Source organism: Hemitrygon akajei, chromosome 14, assembly GCF_048418815.1.
Source record: "Hemitrygon akajei chromosome 14, sHemAka1.3, whole genome shotgun sequence".
In the NCBI taxonomy this organism is placed as follows: domain Eukaryota; kingdom Metazoa; phylum Chordata; class Chondrichthyes; order Myliobatiformes; family Dasyatidae; genus Hemitrygon; species Hemitrygon akajei.
The window spans coordinates 4,289,145-4,312,864 of record NC_133137.1 but is presented as its reverse complement, the minus strand read 5'-3'; the positions used below and the strand labels follow the sequence as shown (position 1 = coordinate 4,312,864).

Genomic DNA, 23,720 nt, shown 5'->3' with positions numbered 1-23,720 from the left:
CTTGCTGGTTAACACATTCAAACAAGTCCATAATAACCTGCAATCATGATGAGTCGATCGAGTTCCTTTAGGATATGAAGCTGGAACACTGACCCCACACCAGGAATGTGCACAAGGGAGTTCTTCACAACATTTAATGCATATAGACCTTCCTCTGTCCCAACCAGCACAATCTGTAGATACACAAAAATCAGCTCTCCTCAGAAAAAAATACCGTAAGTAGATACTCTCTGATGACTCAATGCATGGGCTCTAGTTATAATCACATCCTTAATAAGAATGTACACCAAAACTTCATTTTTTTCTGCTCCATCAGTACCCCAAAACAAATTACATACACATATCCATAATGGGAAAGACATTAACCCTTCAAAACTAGTTTCAGTACTGTGTGAGATAGTGGCTGATTGGTGATCTAATGCAGAAGATACTGTATCTGCTTTTGTCCTATATCTCTTAATATAATTGGTTAACAAAAATTATCAATGTGAGGATCAAAATTATTGAGGGGAATACAGGGTTATGGGGAAAAGGCAGGTAGGTGGAGATAAGTCCATGGACAGATCAGCCATTGAATGGCAGAGCAGGCTCGACGGGCTAGATGGCTTACACCTGTTCCTATTTCTTTTGTTCTTTTGTATGGATGCACTTATCTTTCAAACGTAAGCACACACTAATCCAAATGGGACTACAATATGAATTGCAGTGCTTTGAAATAACCCTTCTGCATTCTACTTGGAAAGATGGATGGAGAAACATTTATAAACTAAGCTTGAGATGCCTGAGCCAATTGATAGTCATTCTGGAGAGGTTTTTATAATCTATTTATTTAAAGATGCAGTTCTGCCCCAATGAGCCACACAGTCCAGCAACCCACCTATTTAACCCTGGCCTAACCACAGGACAACTTACTATGACCAATTAACTTACTAACCGATATGTCTTTGGAACATGGGAGGGAGAGGCTGTTGGGGCAGGCAGCACGAGAGGTGGTTGGCTCTTCTGCATGGCTTGTTGATTCTTAATACCACCCTAATACTCTCTCTCCATTTAAAATGGTCAAGATTCAGAAACTTCCAGTCATGGAAATGTTGTACTTCAAGGAAGTGTTCCATAAGTCTATTCTTCTGCCCATCTGGTTAATATCTCCCATGACTGAGCTTGAAATAGAAAGTTTATTTTGGGAATATGGTGTCAAGTTTTCTTCACACAGCTGATTGAGAGTATCTAGGACTTCTACAGGAATATAAAGAGGAAGAGTATAGCTGAAGTGAATGTGATCTCTTAAAAATTGATACTGGGGAAATTAATGATTATTTTAAATAATTCTAAATGATTATTTTGCATTAGTTTTCATATTTGAAGACACTAAAACCATCCTTTTATAATAATAGAAAATCAAAAGACTATAGGGAAGAAGGGACTTAAAATAATTTCATTAACAATGACAAAAAAAAGATTAAAGATAGTCCCTGGGCCCCGTGGCCTGCACTGGGTCAAAGTGACTGTAGGGACAATAAATACATAAGTAATAATCCACCAAAGTTCTCTGGATCCTGGAAGTCCCAGAGGATCACTCATTTAAGATGGAATTGAGGATTTTAAAAAATCTTCTACAAACATATTTAAGGCAGAGATTTGAATTACAAGGGTGTAAAGAGGTTACAATAAAGTTTAAGAAGAGATATTGAGTCAAGATTGGGTCAGCCACAAACATACTGAATGGCAGAGTAGTTTTGAGTGCCTGATTAAGCTTCTTATACTTTGTTGCTTATGTCTTTAGGGTCTAGAATAGGACTTCCCAATCTTTTTTATGCCATGGACCAATACCATTAAGAAAAGGGTCCATGGACCCAGGTTGGGAATCCCTGGTCTAGAACTTAGTCCATTCATCATCACCATTAAAACTGATGACACCGTAGTGCTGGGAGCAGACTGGCATTAATGGATGTAATGAAAAGGATGGCAGACTGGATGTTAAATACTAGGAAAAATCTGTAGGTATCAGCTCTGGCTGGACTGGCAGATGGGATTGAGTTCCAAGAGGAGTATCCTGGAGTTCACTGCTTGGACTACAGATATTCACAATATATGATAATTAGTTTAGATGAAGGAAATATATGTAGTATTGCCCAGTCTGCAGATCACATAGAGCTGGGTGCAAAGATGAGTATTGAGAAGGATGCAGAGAGTAGTTTGGATATGTTGAGTGAGTGAATTGCATTGAAGAGCATTCAAATATTTGGAAGATAGTGTACTGTCTGAACAGTGAGATTAGGTAATGGGGAGGTTACAGCAAGGTCTGGATAACTTTGTGCATCAGTCCATGAAAGCAAGCAAAAAAGTCCAACAGGTTGTCAATAAATCAAATATGCTGGCCCTCCTGGTGAGAAGGGGTGTGGATGTTTTATTCCATTGGTACAGGGCTTTGATGAGATTGCAGCATAAGCTTTGTATGTTGTTTTGTCTCCTTTTTTGAAGAATAATATTTGCACTATAAAGGAAGTGCAGTAAAGACTTATGAAATTGATTTCTGGAGTTGCAGCATGGGTGTATGATTGGGATAATAGTCACTGGAGTTTAAAAGAATGAAAAGGGAGCTCACTGCAGAAAAGATGTCCAGAATCTTGGGCCAATGCTGAAGGAAATAGAGCAAGCCATTTGGGAGCAAGATGAAGAGAAGTTTCTATATCCAAAGGATGGCAAGTCAATTAAATTCTCAACTACTGAAGGCAGTTGGGCCAAATTACTAAATATATTTACATTATTATACAATATCAATGGCTAAAGAAACCAAGAGATATGGGGGGAAGTTGGGAGCAGGTCACTGAGTTTTGATGATCAGCCATGATCACATTGAATGGCAGAGCAGACTCAAAAAGCAAAATGATATACACCTCCTTCTAAAGTTATACACTCTATCCTTATGATTTCTTGCTAATGAAGCTGACCATGTTTTTATGTAGCATTACTAATGCCAATTTTAGGCATGGGCTGATAAATCGCATGTAACATTTGTGCCAGAAATATGCAGAAATATACATAACCCATGCCTCTAAATTCAATTCCAGTGTTGATAATGTGAGCACTGACCAATTGAAATTTGATTCTTTTTCACGAACATATCGTGGTGAAACCAACTCCCTGTCATTTTGTGTTACATGAAGAATTTGATTGGGCATGTCCTGTCCAGAGTTCCCTTCGGAACCCTGGCAATACATCCATGTCAGAAGTAAGTATGATAATATTCTATAATTAAACATTTAATTTTTTTTATTGAATTGCAGAGACACTTGGAGTATACTGTTCCAGAGAAGGCCATTGTTAGTACTGTGATCTCTTATTCATGCACTCAACCATGAAGCCTGTAAGATACTTACCTTCCATTCTCCCTTCCAAAATTAGGACTTTCTCAAGTCTATAAGTCTCCCAGTGCTCACCCTCACCACCAAAGTGCCCCATCATCCCACAACTCCAGGAAGGCATTATCCTGGCATATCTGACTATCTCACTTGTTCCTCATTCCTTCTTCTCCAACTCCCAGTCCATTGTGAACATTCGCTACATTTCCAACTCTCCATCAGACATACGTGCAACAACATCCAGTCTCTGATTCTCAGATACATTCTAATTCCACTCTGGTACAAGCAGTTGGGCCAACTTTCTATGCCTGTTCTCAAGAGAGGTGAATCAGATGGCATATGATTGTCAAAAAGGGCAATATCCACTCTGTCACCTTGAACCAATAAGCAAAGCAGCAATGAGCTCGTTCACTCACCTGATTTTAGTCTCTCTTTATGTGTGAACTCTTTTCAATAAAATCACCACCTATTCTTTTAAACTAGAGTGAGCAACCACTAATCTTATATAATAGCTCCTCACAAGAAAACTTCTATTCCTAGAAGTTAACCTATTCGTTCTAGGCTCTACCACCTCCAAGGCAAGTACATTAATACACCTGTGACCTCAAAGGTCAAGTTTCATTTTAACTCTGCATTCTGAAAAAGTAACATGTCTTTCGACCTAATACGCCCTGTGGCTGGCAAATGACCATAAGTTAGCTACGGCGAAAATCTATTTATTCTGTTTCCAACATACCTGTTCAGTGAGTGGTAAAGTGCAATTTATATCCAAACGGTCATCTCCCTCTAGCTTCAGCAAGGAATTTCCCAGTAACTTCTGCAGAATTAAACAAACTATCACATTAGTATGTGCTTTCATGAACATGTATGCTACTCCATAATTTGTGCAAACTCAGTTTACAGTTTTGGACAGAAATGTTCTTTTTAATTAATCACTCACTCCAGCATTGACAATTAGACTGCACCAATACATTATGGAACTTAGATAATATAAAAAAGGATTAGTTTGAGTTAAATGGCATCAAGCGATTGTAGCAAAGCCTATGATGTATGTGTCACTAAAACTTCAAACCATGAAATTCGAAGGAGTGAGAGTAAGCATTTGGCACGGACTAGAAGGGCCGAGTTGGCCTGTTTTCGTGCTGTAATTGTTATATGGTTATATGGAAACATTGAAGCCTTTTGGACTAGAGTACCTAGGGTCATTCTATTTTGATTAATGAAGACTGCAAAGCGTCAAAATTCAAGAGTTTTGATAGAAAAAACAGGAATTAACATTTTATTTTATAATTAACCAGACCATAGAGATTTATGATAAATATATAGAAACAAGCATGGACATTTAGTTCCTTAGTCCTGTTCCACTTTATTTTGGTCTGCAATTTTAGATTCATATGCTTTAATTAATAAATATAAGCAACAATTCTCCCATTTTTAGATGGTAGAGTTTCAAATTATTACCATTCACTAATTTGAGAAGTGTTTTTAATTTTAATTCCCAAATGATCTGGCAATTTGTTGTTTATGTCTATCTAGTTTGAGACTTCCCAAGTAATGGCAATAATTAACCTCCATCAATTCTCCTTAATATTTTGTCAAATCCTAACCTTCCAAATTCCAGAGAATTGAACCATGGTTTGCTCAAAGAAAATTTCCAGGAAGTGCAAGGCAAAACATCTACCTTTGACATTTAATAGCATCACTACATCTGAGTCACCACTCCATTAACGAGCAGGTCAGCTCCAGCAGTCATATATGTACTATGTCTTAAGAGCAGATCAGTAGTTGAAGATCCTATATGGTTGACTGAACTCTAAAACCTTCTCACTATCTGTGAGGCACACGTCAAGAGTGCAATGGAATTCTCTCCACTTACCTGAGTGCATGTTGAAACCAATTGCACAAAAAAAGCTCAAAATCAGCCAGAGCAAACTATTAAGGATAAGTTGCACAGAAGTTTGTTTGAACTTCTATCAGTAGAAATGGAGATAACTGGCCATGAACTGCCAGGACTGCAGTTTTTATTTGTGGTTCTGCCAGACAATCTTAGGCTTAGTGCAGATGATTCCTAATCAAGATGCAGTTTATAAATAAATGAGAACATGGCAAACGCATGCAAGCAAAAGTGATCAATGTTTGGTAATGTGTCAACAGCATGATGTAGCAGAAAGAATACATGTCTTGAAGAACTGTTTACTTCAAGAAGAGCCATGGTTGCTGGTTGCCTGGGCCAATCTAGAATATTAACTTGTGTTTTCCCAGAAAGGTGAAGCTTTTCTCTACATATCAGTAAAGCATACATATGCTTCAGTAAGGCCTAAAGATAGGTAACTTTATTCTATTAATTTTTGTTGGTTATAGAGCCTGTACATGTCTTTGAACCTACAATAATTAATGTCAAATGCATCACATGTGAAACCATTTAAACAAGCAATTATTTTCAAAACATTTTGCAAGGCAGAAATTTTAGTTTTTGCAATGTTGAAAGCTTGTTGTGTTAATAAGCCCCATAAAGATGAAAAGCAATGCTACAAAATGTATTTTGCAGTGGCATGCAGGACAAGCATAGGACAAGCACAATTGTGTAATTGTTTTACCTTCACCAACAGGACAAGGGCATCGCTCTGGGCCACTTCAGCCTATCATATATTGACAATAGGGATCATTCCAGGCTATAGCACATGCTTAGTTAGAAACATGAACTATCAATGGCAAACAAGTCAAATTGTCAGGTTACAATAAATATAAACAAGGGCTATGTTTCAAGGAATTTTAGATGAAAGAAAACTGGACAAGCATAATCTAAATACTGGCACTTACAGCAGCTCTCTCTGCTTTTTCACATGATTTCCGTCCAGAAGCTGCAACAGACTCCAAAACAGCAACCCAGCGCTGCTTGTCCGGGAAGCTCGGAGCAAGCATGTAGAGTGTCTGACCAGGCCAGCAGGTTGTGTGTGGCTGAGATTCTATCTTCAGCACATAAGGCACATCTATGAGTAGAGGAATTTGACAAAAAAGGAAAACTACTGACTACTGTAATATCAAAATCATTGTCTTATATTTTTGAATACAACCAAACCATCAATGGAAAAGTAATGAAAATTCTTGTAGCCTTAAGTGACTTAAATATACACATATGGATTATATTTATGGACTGCCTTCTTTAAAACCATTCGCCCAAAGTAGGAAGGAGATTTGTATTCTCCATCTCATAGTTACCCACCTCTTTCAAATAGAAACATCCTCCACACAACAATGAGAAAGGTCAGAGCTCTTTGCAATGAGCAGTTATTTTATTCCTCAACATTGCAAAGAATTTATTCTTTTTTCCTGTTGATCATTGGTTGATTTACCAGAAGATGTAACATTTAAAAATCTTTGAATAGAATCTTAAAAACTTGAATTGTAGAAGGAGGCTATCCAAACCACTGTTGTTCTGCAGCCCTAAAGAAAAGCAACTTTGTCAGTCCCACTTCCCTGTTCAAATTCAGTGACCAGATAAGCTTATAGGACCTCAAGGGCCTTTCTGCTTAAATTTTAAATACGAGGAGGATTTCTGCTATAACAATTGTCAGGTAGACGCCCGAATTCCCAACATTCTACAATTTTTACTGCAAATCTATTTACTTCTCAAGGGAAATAGAGCTATTTATTCTGCTCAGGCTTGTTACAGTTTTATATATTTCAGTCAAATCTCCACTTGGCCACCTCTGTCCCAAGGAAATCAACTCCAGATTCTCAGATTCTGACAATATCTCTATGAATCTCACCAGAACTATCACACCCTATGTAGCATTACATCAGCTGAGGTGTAAACTGCTGTGTGCAGTTCAAGCACAATCCCTTTACTCTTGGATTCTATATCATGGCCTTTCCTGTAACCCTAATGCCTTGTTATCTATCTGACCTGCTTATCTTCAGGGGTTAATGGACATCAAAAGTTGCTTTAATCCTCATCATATAATCCCTTGCCTTATCCTAAAATCTTATCATTCTCCATTTGCTATGTTTCTGCTCATTCGTCCAATGATATTTTTCTGTAGTTTACAGCTTTCTTCATCATTATCAACTACCTGGTCAAACATTACTACATCTGCAAAAGTATTAAATATAAGGAGCACAAATAGATCTAAATTACTGATTATATATCCACAAAGGCAATAGAAAAAGCCAGTGGAACAACACTTCAAATCAGGTTCAAGTTTAATTGTCATTCAACTATACACAGGAATCTAGCCAAACATAATAGTGTTCTTCTGGGGCCAAGGTGCAAAACACAGTACTAACAATCACACACAGCACATAGAATTATGGCAGCAGAAAAACAGAGAAAAAAATATAATAATACAGCCCAGGTCCCTAAGTGTCAGCCTGTAGATTCATGCCCTATGGATATTGTCCTGAAGCCACGTTTCCGTAGCAGATCTTCATGTCGTGCAACTGCAGCCGCAGGTGAACGCAATACAGCTTGTCTTCACAGAAGCGAACACTGGAGAGCAGCACCAAGGGAGGAGTAAGCTCCCAACCCAGTATGAAATCCAGTGACACACAGTTCTGCAACAACCGAGGCAACTCAGCTTCCCCACTGCTGGTCTCACCAATGAACCGGTACATCAGACTCACTGTATCCTACAGGGATCTTGTGGTCACAATAAAAATGTCCAAGCCAATCATATCCACTGTTTGTTGGATCATGCACCACCTCCACACACTGCCTCCGACCCCTCCTTCCCTGAGTGGCCGAGGCAGGCTGCAACATGGTGCAAAACAAGTCCGGCTCCATTGCTATCCAGCAACTCGCCAGTGGAGTATCCAGCAACTCGCCAGTGGAGTATCCAGCAACTCGCCAGTGGAGTATCCAGCAACTCGCCAGTGGAGTACTTTTGCCGTACTTGATGTTCTTAATATCCCTCAGTCTCTTGCAATCATAAAAAAGATCCAAAGGACGTACAATTACACCTTTGATTGGATCCAGAGAGGCCACTGCATCCAAGCGCACTGCCATCTTACCAGAATTAGCCTTCACATTGAAAATTCTTTTTGCTTTTATACTTTCTTTTGAATTTTACCCTGACATTTCAATATTAACCTAGACATTCTGAAACAATTCATTGCCTGTACATGAAAGAAGCTTTTGCTCTTTGGTGCAACAGTTTATACAAGCTGAGTTTTAGAAAATTAAAACCATGAATCCAGTTACTGCTTTAAAATATTTCAACAAGAAATGTAGCTAGACTATTAATTTTCATTTTCCATAAACAAATTCATTTATTTCCATTCCTTTATTTCCTCTCTCCAAATACATCTTTCACATTTGTCTTCTTTGAATTGCACCTGTAGTTTTATTTGTCTAATCATCTAACTTGTATTTTAAAATGTATTTATGTAGGTAGTTAATAATGAAGAAGCAACTTCATATAGCGTTAACTACCTACATATAAGTTTAAATAATATGTAATATAAAATAAAAACACACATGTCCTGGTGTCTAATGTAAACAGCCTATCATTGAATAAAACACTTGCTCACCTTTACACTTTGTATTCTATTTGGAACATGCTTGTCACTTGGCTTCTTACTCCACAGCTTGTACTGTCTGAGCATTCTGCTATATAGGACTGGCTTAAATAAAAATAAGACCATGCTCTATTTCTTAAACAGGTAAAAAGGCAACCTCCTTCCAGGTCTCTCTAATTGGTCAACAAAATATAGGTGCATAGTAGCATGATTTACTATCTTCTAGCAGTCAGGTATCTCCTATAAAATTCTTACCAAAACCAGGAACTTAATTCAAAGAGAATGCAAATATATTTGCTATCTTAGATTGTACCATCCAGTAATGTACTCACTTACATATGCTTTCTTATACTTCCTTTCCCACCATACTTACAGGATATTTTAATAATCTAATATAATTATATAGTTGATTCTTGCTACTGTCATTGGGCAGAAGGTATAGAAGCCTTAAGTTCCACACCACCAGGTTCAGAAATAGTTATTATCCCTCAGATTAGTCTTCTAAATCTGGTTGGATAACTTCATTCATTAGTACACTGAATTGATTCTACGATCTATAGACTCACTTTTGTAGCGTTACTTTTATTTGGACAGTTCTTTTGCACTTTGGTGTCTGCCGATCTGTCTATGTACAGTTTTTGTAAAATTCTATTGTATTTCAGTTTTTCATGTAAATTGCTGTGAGAAAATGAATCACAAGGTGGTATATAGAAACATAAAACATAAATTGTTAATAAATTTACTTTCAACTTTGATATTCCACTGAGGTTATTTTTTTGTTCTCAAATTTCATAACTGAGTTTCACCTGTCTTTGCAGTGTTTACAAGTTCAGTGGCTCCAACTGCTCCATGCACTGTCACATCCCCATCAGGCAAGCATAGTTCAAATTCATCAATTGGTCTTTGCCCTGTTAGAGGGTAAGAACAACACATTATACATTTAGTGACAAAATGTAGCAAAATTGAGGAAACCATTTTATACAACATAGACAAATTCATTACTCTATTTCATTCTCCTGCCAAACCTTTCAAAGTGTGAATGGAAGACAGCTGCTACTAACTATCAACTGAACTATGTCCACTTTTTTGCAATATCGTCCACAGTAAATCAAAGTGCCACATAGCTTGGTGGTGCAAGTTAATCAATATTTATTGCTTACCAGGTGAAATCATTCATCATATCTACTACAAAAAGAATGTAAGGAAAAAAAAGACTTTCATTATGTTCTGTACCTTCAATTATCTCATTGGCCTTCTGTACCTGTAAGCTACTAAATCCTACCTTTTTTACGTCACTGCAAAACTCTCTGCCTCTTGACAAAGTTGTCCTATTAAACTAAGTCTTGATGGTCCAATTGCCAATTTTATTGCCAATATTTCCTTCTTTCATTGAAATGTGATTTGAATGACTTGGTCCCTTAAATATCACCACCCTGACAAGAAGGCACAGCAGTGCCTCTACTTCCTAAGAAGACTGAAGCAAGCAAGGCTCTCACGCCCCATCTTAACAGCGTTTTACAGGAGCACCATTGATAACATCCTGTCAAGTTGCATCTCCATCTGGTATGGGAGAAGTTGAGCATCAGACCTGAAGTCCCTACAAAGAACTGTAAAAACAGCTGAGAGGAGCATAGGGGTCTCCCTACCATCCATCGGGTACACTTAACAGGAGCGCTGCGTATGCAGGGCCCTTGGTATGATAAAGGATCCCAGCCATCCATGCGGCATCCTCTTTGACTTTCTACCATCAGGTAGGAGAATATGATGTATAAAAACAAGAATGGTCAGGATGAGAAACAGTTTCTTTCCCCAGGCCATTAGGTTTACGAACTCCCAGCCACATCGTAATCAATGTGTCGCTGATTAATCTGTTCCGTACCTTATGATATTTAATATTAATGCACTTTAGTTTCTTATTTATGTGTAATTCATTTGTAGATTTTATCCTTACCTTCATAAGTTATCGTGTATTATGTGTTTTACATGCTGGTTCAAAGAAACATTACATCATTTCTATATACACTGTATATGGTGTATACATGTATGTATGTAATTAAATGACACTTGACTGATGAAGAACATGTCACCAGAGTTATTTCTGCTCAACTAACTCTGCCTTTTGATCCAGAGAGTATCCTTTTCACCAGTTTTAAAAGCTGTGCCCTTTTCCTTTCTTTGGATATTTGCATTTCAGCTTTCATCATCCAGTCTTTACAAAGATACACCCCAATTACATTAAACACCATAGAAATTAGTTGACATGTTATATTCTGTCTCTAGAATGCATAATACTGAAATATGTAAAAATCATTTTAAAGGGATTCTGTTAAAGATTGTAGCTGCTACAAGTACATTTCATACAATTGACCAGGAATGAACTTCTAGACATATGTAATTAAGGTAAACTGTAACATAATAAAAAGTTCTGGTGTCCTCTCAATTTGTGAGGTCAGCTTTTGTCCACTGCCGATTGGGTAAATATATCTTTTAGTTTTTCTGTACCATTTGGTGAGTGGGAGGACAGATGATTGGGAAATTTTTAAGAAACAACAGAACTTAACTAAAAAGGCAATACGGGGAGAAAAAATGAGGTACCAACGCAAGCTAGCCAGGAATATAAAGGAGGATAGCAAAAGCTTTTTTAGATATGTGAAGAGAAAGAAGATAGTTAAGAACAATGTTGGGCCCTTGAAGAATGAATTGGGTGAAATTGTTATGGGAAACAGAGAAATGGCAGAAGAATTTAATAAGTACTTTAGATCTGTCTTCACTAAGGAAGACACAAGCAATCTCCCAGATGTATGGATGGGCCAAGGACATAGGGTAACAGAGGAAATGAAACAGATTGACATTAGGAAGGAAACAGTGATGAGTAGACTGATGGGACTGAAGGCTGACAAATCCCCAGGTCCAGATGGTCTGCATCCTAGGGTACTAAAGGAGGTGGCCCTGGAAATTGCAGATGCATTGGTAATCATTTTCCAATGTTCCTTAGATTCAGGATCAGTTCCTGAGGATTGGAGAATGGCTAATGTTATCCCACTTTTTAAGAAAGGAGGGAGGGAGAAAACAGAGAACTATCGACCTGTCAGCCTAACATCAGTAGTGGGGAAGATGCTAGAGTCCATTATTAAAGATGAAATAGTGGCATATCTAGATAGCAGTGATAGGATTGGGCCGAGCCAGCATGGATTTACCAAGGGTAAATCATGCTTGACTAATCTATTGGAGTTTTTCGAGGATGTAACCAGGAAGTTAGACAAGGGAGATCCAGTGGATGTAGTGTACCTCGATTTTCAGAAGGCATTTGATAAGGTCCCACATAGGAAATTGGTGGGTAAAATCAAAGCTCATTGCATTGGGGGGAAGACATTGACATGGATAGAAAACTGGTTGGCAGATAGAAAGCAAAGGGTAGCGGTGAATGGGTGTTTCTCGGAATGGCAGGTGGTGACTAGTAGGGTGCCACAGGGCTCGGTATTGGGACCACAGCTGTTTATGATTTACGTCAACGATTTAGATGAAGGCATTGAGAATAACATCAGCAAGTTTGCTGATGATACTAAGCTGGGTGGCAGTGTGACATGTGATGAGGATGTTAGGAGAATTCAGGGTGACTTGGATAGGCTGGGTGAGTGGGCAGATACTTGGCAGATGACGTTTAATGTGAATAAGTGTGAGGTTATCCACTTTGGGAGTAAGAACAGGAAGGCAGATTATTATCTGAACGGTATAAAGTTAGGTACGGGAGAAATACAAAGAGATCTAGGAGTCCTTGTTCATCAGTCACTGAAGGTGAATGAGCAAGTGCAGCAGGCAGTGAAGAAGGCTAATGGAATGTTGGCCTTTATTACAAAGGGAATTGAGTACAAGAGCAAGGAAATCCTCTTACATTTGTACAGGGCCCAGGTGAGACCACACCTGGAGTACTGTGTACAGTTTTGGTCTCCAGGGTTAAGGAAGGACATCCTGGCTGTAGAGGAAGTGCAGTGTAGATTCACAAGGTTAATTCCTGGGATGTCCGGACTATCTTACACAGAGAGGTTAGAGAGACTGGGCTTGTACATGCTGAAATTAAGGAGATTGAGAGGGGATCTGATTGCAACATATAAGATTATTAAGGGATTGGACAAGATAGAGGCAGGAAATATGTTCCAGATGCTGGGAGAGTCCAGTACCAGAGGGCATGGTTTGAGAATAAGGGGTAGGTCATTTAGGACAGAGTTAAGGAAAAACTTCTTCTCCCAGAGAGTTGTGGGGGTCTGGAATGCACTGCCTTGGAAGGCAGTGGAGGCCAATTCTCTGGATGCTTTCAAGGAGCTAGATAGGTATCTTATGGATAGGGGAATCAAGGGACATGGGGACAAGGCAAGAACCGGGTATTGATAGTAGTTGATCAGCCATGATCTCAAAATGGTGGTGCAGGCTCGAAGGGCCGAATGGTCTACTTCTGCACCTATTGTCTATTTGGATCCAGAGCAGTGACTTCACAGCACCTACTGAATATCCACATTGGACAGATGTTCTCCCAAAGTGCTATTAGGAAGCAGTGATAATTACAGGATGAAGCAAGTACAGCCTGTCTAATAACATATGTTGAATATTATTCAAAGCATTTATTACTTACCATCTATAGAATCATTGTCGTAAAGGAGAACTTTAGATCCTTCCAGGATGATATATTTCCGTTCCCAGCCCTGTTGCCCTCGTTTCCCATTTCTATCAAATGAAAAACCATGAGATGGCAGAACATGGATAACTGCTGCAGACATAGATGACATTTAGAGCTAGCAAATTAATAAATTTTTTAAGAGCCAAGGATGTATGCTGTTCAAGTTACCCATCTCCGCAGGTCTGCGGTCACTCTCCGTGGAAGAACTGAGCTTGAGCGGTTGCTCTCCTGATGCTGATGGAGGATGTTTTTGAAATTATGAAGTATATGTGATTATTGGTGTGGATAGTAGTTTAGATTAGTCCCCTTTATTCTTCTGTGTTTTCTTTCTAGTTGACAATTAGTAGGTTGGGGGGTGCGGGGTTTGATGTCCTTGTGGGTGATTTGTTAGTTTTTGTGCAAGTGAGGGGGTTGGGGGTTTGATGTTCTAGCTGGTATTTTCTGGGCAGACGATCTGTTAGCTTTTGTGCGAGGGGGGTGGGGGGATTAAAGTTTTTGTTTCTTTTTCATGCGATGGGGGGTGCTGATGTTTTTTCTTTCAATGACTTCACAGTTTTTCTGTATTTCATGGCTATCTGGAGAAGATGGATCTCAGAGTTGTACTCTGCATTCAAACTTGGATAATAAAATGAACCTTTGAACCTTTCCAGGAGATAAAACAGTTCTTAGAAGGAAAAGATGATTGTTTAGGAACCATTACAGATCTCTACCAGGAGGGATCCTAAAAAGCAATTGATCTGTGGTACAGGCAAGAACAGTAGTGACATTTGCAATTAGAATCATAATAGCCAAGGAGGAGGCCACTCAGTCCATTGAGGCAACAAATTCAGGTTGAATTGTTTATTTAGTTCTATTCCCTCATAGTTCCAGTTTAATTGTCATTCAACTGTACACAACTACCCAGCCAAACAAAACAGTGTTACTCAAGGCCCAAGGTGCAGCACACAGTACCAACACTCATACAAAATACAAAGCACATAAAGCACAAATAAGATAGCAAGCACGTACTGTATAAGATATCAGTAAAATACAGTCACACAAAAGAAATATAGTCCAAGACCTTGAGTCCATGAATGCTGCAGTAATCTGCAGTTGAACATGATAAGGTTTGTCATCAGCCAGGGTAACACTAGGGGCTGCTCCGACCCCAGCCACCCCACCTCCTGTCGAGCACACCGACTCTCACACCTCTCTCCTGGGGGCTGTAAACTGGCAACTCTCCGACCCCAGCCACCCTGCCTCCTGTCGAGCATACCGACTCTGACACTTCTCTCCTGGGGGCTGTAAACAGGCAACAATGCAGCTTGAGGCCTGGTCCTCACTCTGACCACGGCCACCCCGTCTCCTGTCGAGCACACCGACTCTGACACTGCTCTCCTAGGAGTTGTAAACAGGCAACAATGCAGCTTGAGGCCCAGTCCTCACTCTGACCACGGCCACCCCGTCTCTGTAAAGTAAAGGGCAGTATAAAAATAAAAGAGAAGAAGTATAACATAGCAAAGATGAGTGGGAAACCGGAGGACTGGGAAGCTTTTAAAGAGCAACAGAAGATAACAAAAAAGGCAACACGCCAAGAAAAAATGAGGTACGAAGGTAAACTAGCCAAGAATATAAAGGAGGATAGTAAAAGCTTCTTTAGGTATGTGAACAGCAAAAAAATAGTTAAGACCAAAATTGGGCCATTGAAGACAGAAACGGGTGAATTTATTATGGGGAACAAGGAAATGGCAGATGAGTTGAACAGGTACTTTGGATCTGTCTTCACTAGGGAAGACACAAACAATCTCCCAGATGTAATAGTGGCCAAAGGAACTAGGGTAAAGGATGAACTGAAGGAAATTTATATTAGGCAAGAAACGGTGTTGGATAGACTGTTAAGTCTGAAGGCTGATAAATCCCTGGGACCTGATGGTCTGCATCCCAGGGTACTTAAAGAGGTGGCTCTAGAAATCGTGGACACATTGGTAATCATTTTCCAATGTTCTATAGATTCAGGAACAGTTCCTGCTGATTGGAGGGTGGCTAATGTTGTCCCACTTTTCAAGAAAGGAGGGAGAGAGAAAACAGGGAATTATAGACCGGGTAGCCTGACGTCAGTGGTGGGAAAGATGCTGGAGTCAATTATAAAAGAGGAAATTATGACACATTTGGATAGCAGTAGAAGGGTCAGTCCGAGTCAGCATGGATTTATGAAGGGAAAATCATGCTTGCCTAATTTTCTGGAGTTTTTTGAGGATGTCACTATGAAAATGGAGAAGGGAGAGCCAGTGGATGTAGTGTACCTGGACTTTCAGAAAGCTTTTTGATAAAGTCCCACACAGGAGATTAGTGGGCAAAATTAGGGCACATGGTATTGGGGGCAGAGTACTGACATGGATTGAAAATTGGCTGGCTGACAGGAAACAAAGAGTAGCGATTAACGGGTCCCTTTCGGAATGGCAGGCTGTGACCAGTGGGGTACCGCAAGGTTCGGTGCTGGGACCGCAGCTGTTTACAATATACATTAATGATTTAGATGAAGGGATTAAAAGTAACATTAGCAAATTTGCTGATGACACAAAGCTGGGTGGCAGTGTGAAATGTCAGGAGGATGTTATGAGAATGCAGGGTGACTTGGACAGGTTGAGTGAGTAGGCAAATGTATGGCAGATGCAGTTTAATGTGGATAAATGTGAGGTTATCCACTTTGGTGGCAAGAACAGGAAGGCAGATTACTATCTAAATGGAGTCAAGTTAGGAAAAGGGGAAGTACAACGAGATCTAGGTGTTCTTGTACATCAGTCAATGAAAGCAAGCATGCAGGTACAGCAGGCAGTGAAGAAAGCTAATGGCATGCTGGCTTTTATAACGAGGAATTGAGTATAGGAGTAAAGAGGTCCTTCTGCAGCTGTACAGGGCCCTGGTGAGACCCCACCTGGAGTATTGTCTGCAGTTTTGGTCTCCAAATTTGAGGAAGGACATTCTTGCTATTGAGGGAGTGCAGCGTAGGTTCACAAGGTTAATTCCCGGAATGGCGGGACTGTCATATGTTGAAAGATTGGAGCGACTGGGCTTGTATACACTGGAATTTAGAAGGATGAGAGGGGATCTGATTGAAACATATAAGATTATTAAGGGATTGGACACACTGGAGGCAGGAAGCATGTTCCCGCTGATGGGTGAGTCCAGAACTAGAGGCCACAGTTTAAGAATAAGGGGTAGGCCATTTAGAACAGAGATGCGGAAGAACTTTTTCACCCAGAGAGTGGTGGATATGTGGAATGCTCTGCCACAGAAGGCAGTGGAGGCCAAGTCTCTGGATGCATTCAAGAGAGAGTTAGATAGAGCTCTTATAGATAGCGGGGTCAAGGGATATGGGGAGAGGGCAGGAACGGGGTACTGATTGTGTATGATCAGCCATGATCACAGTGAATGGCGGTGCTGGCTAGAAGGGCCGAATGGCCTACTCCTGCACCTACTGTCTTTTGTCTATTGTCCTGTCGAGCACACCGACTCTGACACTGCTCTCCTGGGGGCTGTAAACAGGCAACAATGCAGCTTGAGGCCTGGTCCTCACTCTGACCACGGCCATGCAGCTCCCCTGCCACCCACCAATAAATCACTGAATCATTCCACATTAACAATGTCCAAAAGGATCTTGTGATCACAACCAACACAATCACTCACTGTTAGATTGCACACCTCCTTTGCACACCAACGCCTCTCTGACACAGGCAACCACATAATCTGTACCAAGTTCTCCTTCAATTTCTCCGTCAACGAGCAATGCACTGATGGGGTAGATCTGCTGAACATTAAGTTCTTAATGTCCAGCAGAGTCTTGCAATAGTGAAAAACATGTTCAAAAAGGACAATAACACCTTTGGTTGAGGTCGTAGAAACTCCTGCAATTGAACGCACAGTCTTCTTACCCCCCTTCTTCCTCTGCAGCTATGCAAATTATTTCTCCTCATATCCATTCAGTAGTCCTTTTTGAAAGCCATCCCCATATTAGGCAGTGAGTTCCAGATCATAAATCAGAATCAGGTTTATTATCACCAACATATGTCATGAAACGTGTTGTTTTGCAGCAGCAGTGCAGTGTAATACATAAAATATGACTGTTAGAGTAAAAAATATATAAAAAATAAATAGTGTCTAATAGTAGTGTAAAATACTTAGTGTAGGAATTGTGTTTATACTCTCTCCAATTACAGCTACATTTCTCTTCTCTCCCTCCTCTTGAATGACTCCATGAACAACAATGCCACAATCCAATTGTTCATCCTTTCTACGCCCAATTGTTATCCTCACAGGAAGCAACAATCTCAGACCTGTTGAGCAAGCTCAGGTACTGAGCCTCTTCCAGCTTTACCTCTCAAGTCTCACTTCCTGCCTATCCCCAATCTTGTCCCTGGATCGAGACTGAATTTCAAGTCATTAATCTAATGGGTGTGACTGCCTCCTGAAACGCTGTGTCCGGGTAACTATCCCCATCCTTGATGTACTGCAATGTTTGAAGCTCAGGTTCAAAGTCATCAACATTGAGCCTGAGCTTCTTGAACAATCAACACTTGCTGCAGATGTGGTCACCAGGAACCACAATGGAGTCCGCTGGCTCCCACATTCTGCAGCTGTAACAAATCACCTGATCCTGCATCCCTACCTTTATGCATTTAGCTGTAATTTCAGTGCAACTGGTTTATTAGTGCGACTGACCACGGGGGAGCTACACTGCCTGGGTTGTAGTGAGGATGAGGCCTCATGCTGCTGGCTTGCCAGTGAGAGGAGATGCCAGAGGCAGCGTAGAGGGATGTCCGTGATAGAATGGGGGCTGGGCCCTCCCTTCGGTGCTGCCCTACACTGCTCGTTCAGTGGATTGCATCTGTGTGTTCGCCTGCAGCCTGCTGAAAACTGCTTGTTCTTGCCGACAACTCCCATGCACCATCAATTTATTTTTATACAAACACACACTCACACTCACTCTTTGGTATAACTGTATGTTTGCGGCTTTCTTATATGTGCTATTTGTATCTTGTGCTATGTATGGATGTTGATACTGTGTTTTGCACTTAGTCCCGGAGGAACGCTGGTATTCATGTATGATTGAATGATAATTAAACTTGAACTTAACTGCTAGTAAAATAAAAATCACCTGTCCCCACCTACTGCTCACCTGGCCCTCTTGTTGAAGCCTCTCAAGCCAAAGCCTCAGACCTCAGATTCCTACAGTGGCCCACTCACACGATGGACACTGTACCACACTGGATTCACACAACTCACCACTCACACAATGGACACCGTACCACACTGGATTCACACAACTCACCACTCACACAATGGACACCGTACCACACTGGATTCACACAACTCACCACTCAAACGATGGACACTGTACCACACTGGATTCACACAACTCACCACTCACACGATGGACACCGTACCACTCTGGATTCACACAACTCACCACTCACACGATGGACACCGTACCACTCTGGATTCACACAACTCACCACTCACACGATGGACACTGTACCACACTGGATTCACACAACTCACCACTCACACAATGGACACTGTACCACTCTGGATTCACACAACTCACCACTCACTCGATGGACACCGTACCACACTGGATTCACACAACTCACCACTCACACAATGGACACTGTACCACTCTGGATTCACACAACTCACCACTCACTCGATGGACACCGTACCACACTGGATTCACACAACTCACCACTCACACAATGGACACTGTACCACTCTGGATTCACACAACTCACCACTCACACGATGGACACTGTACCACACTGGATTCACACAACTCACCACTCACACAATGGACACTGTACCACTCTGGATTCACACAACTCACCACTCACACGATGGACACTGTACCACACTGGATTCACACGACTCACCACTCACACGATGGACACTGTACCACTCTGGATTCACACAACTCACCACTCACTCGATGGACACCGTACCACACTGGATTCACACAACTCACCACTCACACGATGGACACTGTACCACACTGGATTCACACAACTCACCACTCACACGATGGACACTATACCACACTGGATTCACACAACTCACCACTCACACGATGGACACTATACCACACTGGATTCACACAACTCACCACTCACACAATGGACACCGTACCACACTGGATTCACACGACTCACCACTCACACGATGGACACTGTACCACACTGGATTCACACAACTCACCACTCACACGATGGACACTATACCACACTGGATTCACACAACTCACCACTCACACAATGGACACCGTACCACACTGGATTCACACAACTCACCACTCACACGATGGACACTGTACCACACTGGATTCACACAACTCACCACTCACACAATGGACACCGTACCACACTGGATTCACACAACTCACCACTCACACGATGGACACTGTACCACACTGGATTCACACGACTCACCACTCACACGATGGACACTGTACCACACTGGATTCACACAACTCACCACTCACACAATGGACACCGTACCACACTGGATTCACACAACTCACCACTCACACGATGGACACTGTACCACACTGGATTCACACAACTCACCACTCACACAATGGACACCGTACCACACTGGATTCACACAACTCACCACTCACACGATGGACACTGTACCACACTGGATTCACACGACTCACCACTCACACGATGGACACCGTACCACACTGGATTCACACAACTCACCACTCACACGATGGACACTGTACCACACTGGATTCACACGACTCACCACTCACACGATGGACACTGTACCACACTGGATTCACACAACTCACCACTCACACGATGGACACTGTACCACTCTGGATTCACACAACTCACCACTCACACGATGGACACTATACCACACTGGATTCACACAACTCACCACTCACACGATGGACACTGTACCACTCTGGATTCACACAACTCACCACTCACTCGATGGACACTGTACCACACTGGATTCACACAACTCACCACTCACACGATAGACACTGTACCACACTGGACTCACACAACTCACCACTCACACGATGGACACTATACCACACTGGATTCACACAACTCACCACTCACACGATGGACACTGTACCACACTGGATTCACACAACTCACCACTCACACAATGGACACCGTACCACACTGGATTCACACAACTCACCACTCACACGATGGACACTGTACCACACTGGATTCACACAACTCACCACTCACACGATGGACACTGTACCACTCTGGATTCACACAACTCACCACTCACACGATGGACACTATACCACACTGGATTCACACGACTCACCACTCACACGATGGACACTGTACCACACTGGATTCACACAACTCACCACTCACACAATGGACACTGTACCACACTGGATTCACACGACTCACCACTCACACGATGGACACTGTACCACACTGGATTCACACAACTCACCACTCACACGATGGACACTGTACCACTCTGGATTCACACAACTCACCACTCACTCGATGGACACTGTACCACACTGGATTCACACAACTCACCACTCACACGATAGACACTGTACCACTCTGGATTCACACAACTCACCACTCACACGATAGACACTGTACCACTCTGGATTCACACAACTCACCACTCACACGATGGACACTGTACCACACTGGATTCACACAACTCACCACTCACACGATAGACACTGTACCACACTGGATTCACACGACTCACCACTCACACGATGGACACTGTACAACACTGGATTCACACGACTCACCACTCACACGATGGACACTGTACCACACTGGATTCACACAACTCACCACTCACACGATGGACACTGTACCACACTGGATTCACACGATGGACACTGTACCACACTGGACTCACACAACTCACCACTCACACGATGGACACTGTACCACACTGGATTCACACGACTCACCACTCACACGATGGACACTGTACCACACTGGATTCACACAACTCACCACTCACACGATGGACACTGTACCACACTGGATTCACACAACTCACCACTCAAACGATGGACACTGTACCACACTGGATTCACACGATGGACACTGTACCACACTGGACTCACACAACTCACCACTCAAACGATGGACACTGTACCACACAGGATTCACACAACTCACCACTCAAACGATGGACACTGTACCACACTGGATTCACACGATGGACACTGTACCACACTGGATTCACACGATGGACACTGTACCACACAACTCACCACTCACACGATGGACACTGTACCACACTGGACTCACACAACTCACCACTCAAACGATGGACACTGTACCACACTGGTCTCACACAACTCACCACTCACACGATGGACACTGTACCACACTGGACTCACACAACTCACCACTCACACGATGGACACTGTACCACACTGGATTCACACGACTCACCACTCACACGATGGACACTGTACCACACTGGATTCACACAACTCACCACTCACACGATGGACACTGTACCACACTGGATTCACACAACTCACCACTCAAACGATGGACACTGTACCACACTGGATTCACACGATGGACACTGTACCACACTGGACTCACACAACTCACCACTCAAACGATGGACACTGTACCACACAGGATTCACACAACTCACCACTCAAACGATGGACACTGTACCACACTGGACTCACACAACTCACCACTCAAACGATGGACACTGTACCACACTGGTCTCACACAACTCACCACTCACACGATAGACACTGTACCACACTGGTCTCACACAACTCACCACTCACACGATGGACACTGTACCACACTGGACTCACACAACTCACCACTCACACAATGGACACTGTACCACACAGGATTCACACAACTCACCACTCAAACGATGGACACTGTACCACACTGGACTCACACAACTCACCACTCAAACGATGGACACTGTACCACACTGGTCTCACACAACTCACCACTCACACGATAGACACTGTACCACACTGGATTCACACAACTCACCACTCACACGATAGACACTGTACCACTCTGGATTCACACAACTCACCACTCACACGATAGACACTGTACCACACTGGATTCACACGACTCACCACTCACACGATGGACACTGTACCACACTGGACTCACACAACTCACCACTCACACAATGGACACTGTACCACACTGGATTCACACAACTCACCACTCAAACGATGGACACTGTACCACACTGGATTCACACAATGGACACTGTACCACACTGGACTCACACAACTCACCACTCAAACGATGGACACTGTACCACACAACTCACCACTCAAACGATGGACACTGTACCACACAGGATTCACACAACTCACCACTCACACGATGGACACTGTACCACACTGGACTCACACAACTCACCACTCAAACGATGGACACTGTACCACACTGGTCTCACACAACTCACCACTCACACGATAGACACTGTACCACACTGGATTCACACAACTCACCACTCACACGATGGACACTGTACCACACTGGATTCACACGACTCACCACTTACACAATGGACACTGTACCACACTGGCTGCTTTATCTCTCCATCTTGTTTCTATTCCAAGCTGTCTGTGACCTCCTGCATTGTTATAACAAGGCTGCAGCATACCCAAATGAAATATAAGGTGCTACTTTTCAAGTTAAGTTGAGCCCTGTCATAACAACGGAGGAGATCATAGAAAGGTCTGAGTGAAAGGTCTCAGGAAGCTCCAGGTTACCCATTAGGATTTAATACAAGAATACCACAAAGATGGAGGTGTTCCCCAATCTGTAGTTGGTCTCTCCAATGTAGAGGAGCCCGCATTATGGTATACTTTTTTTGATCCAGTGAATACACTAGGTTGGAAGAAGTTAAGGGGATTGTTATTTCACTTGCATGGATGATAGGAAGAGAAGAGGAGAAAGGACACATTACACCTGCAATCACATCAGCATGATCACCACTGGAAATGTCTGAACCCAAGTGCAGAGGAAAATCAGACCCTCGTGTGGAGATGGCAACCAGGGTTTATTCATAGCAGTTCCAACAAAACATTAGTGGCCTGGCCAAGTGACATGGTGACATGTAATATTCTGAAAGCTAGGACCCACCATAAGTGTCAAACAGGA

General features: G+C 42.1%; 1 protein-coding gene across 8 annotated transcripts in view; it reads right to left on the bottom strand.

Moving 5' to 3' along the window:
- LOC140738238 (citron Rho-interacting kinase-like) overlaps positions 1-23,720 on the bottom strand; it is a 244,104-nt gene that overhangs the window by 38,354 nt on the left and 182,030 nt on the right. For 6 of the 8 annotated variants that reach the window (XM_073065370.1, XM_073065372.1, XM_073065374.1 and 3 more), the window contains 6 exons: positions 13,507-13,598; positions 9,686-9,787; positions 6,183-6,352; positions 5,960-6,001; positions 4,099-4,179; positions 38-173 (listed from right to left, as the gene is read on the bottom strand). In XM_073065370.1, the coding sequence (XP_072921471.1) occupies positions 38-173; positions 4,099-4,179; positions 5,960-6,001; positions 6,183-6,352; positions 9,686-9,787; positions 13,507-13,598 (623 nt within the window). The remainder of the gene's footprint in view (positions 1-37; positions 174-4,098; positions 4,180-5,959; positions 6,002-6,182; positions 6,353-9,685; positions 9,788-13,506; positions 13,599-23,720) is intronic. The other 2 variants (XM_073065371.1, XM_073065378.1) reach the window with 1 other exon arrangement.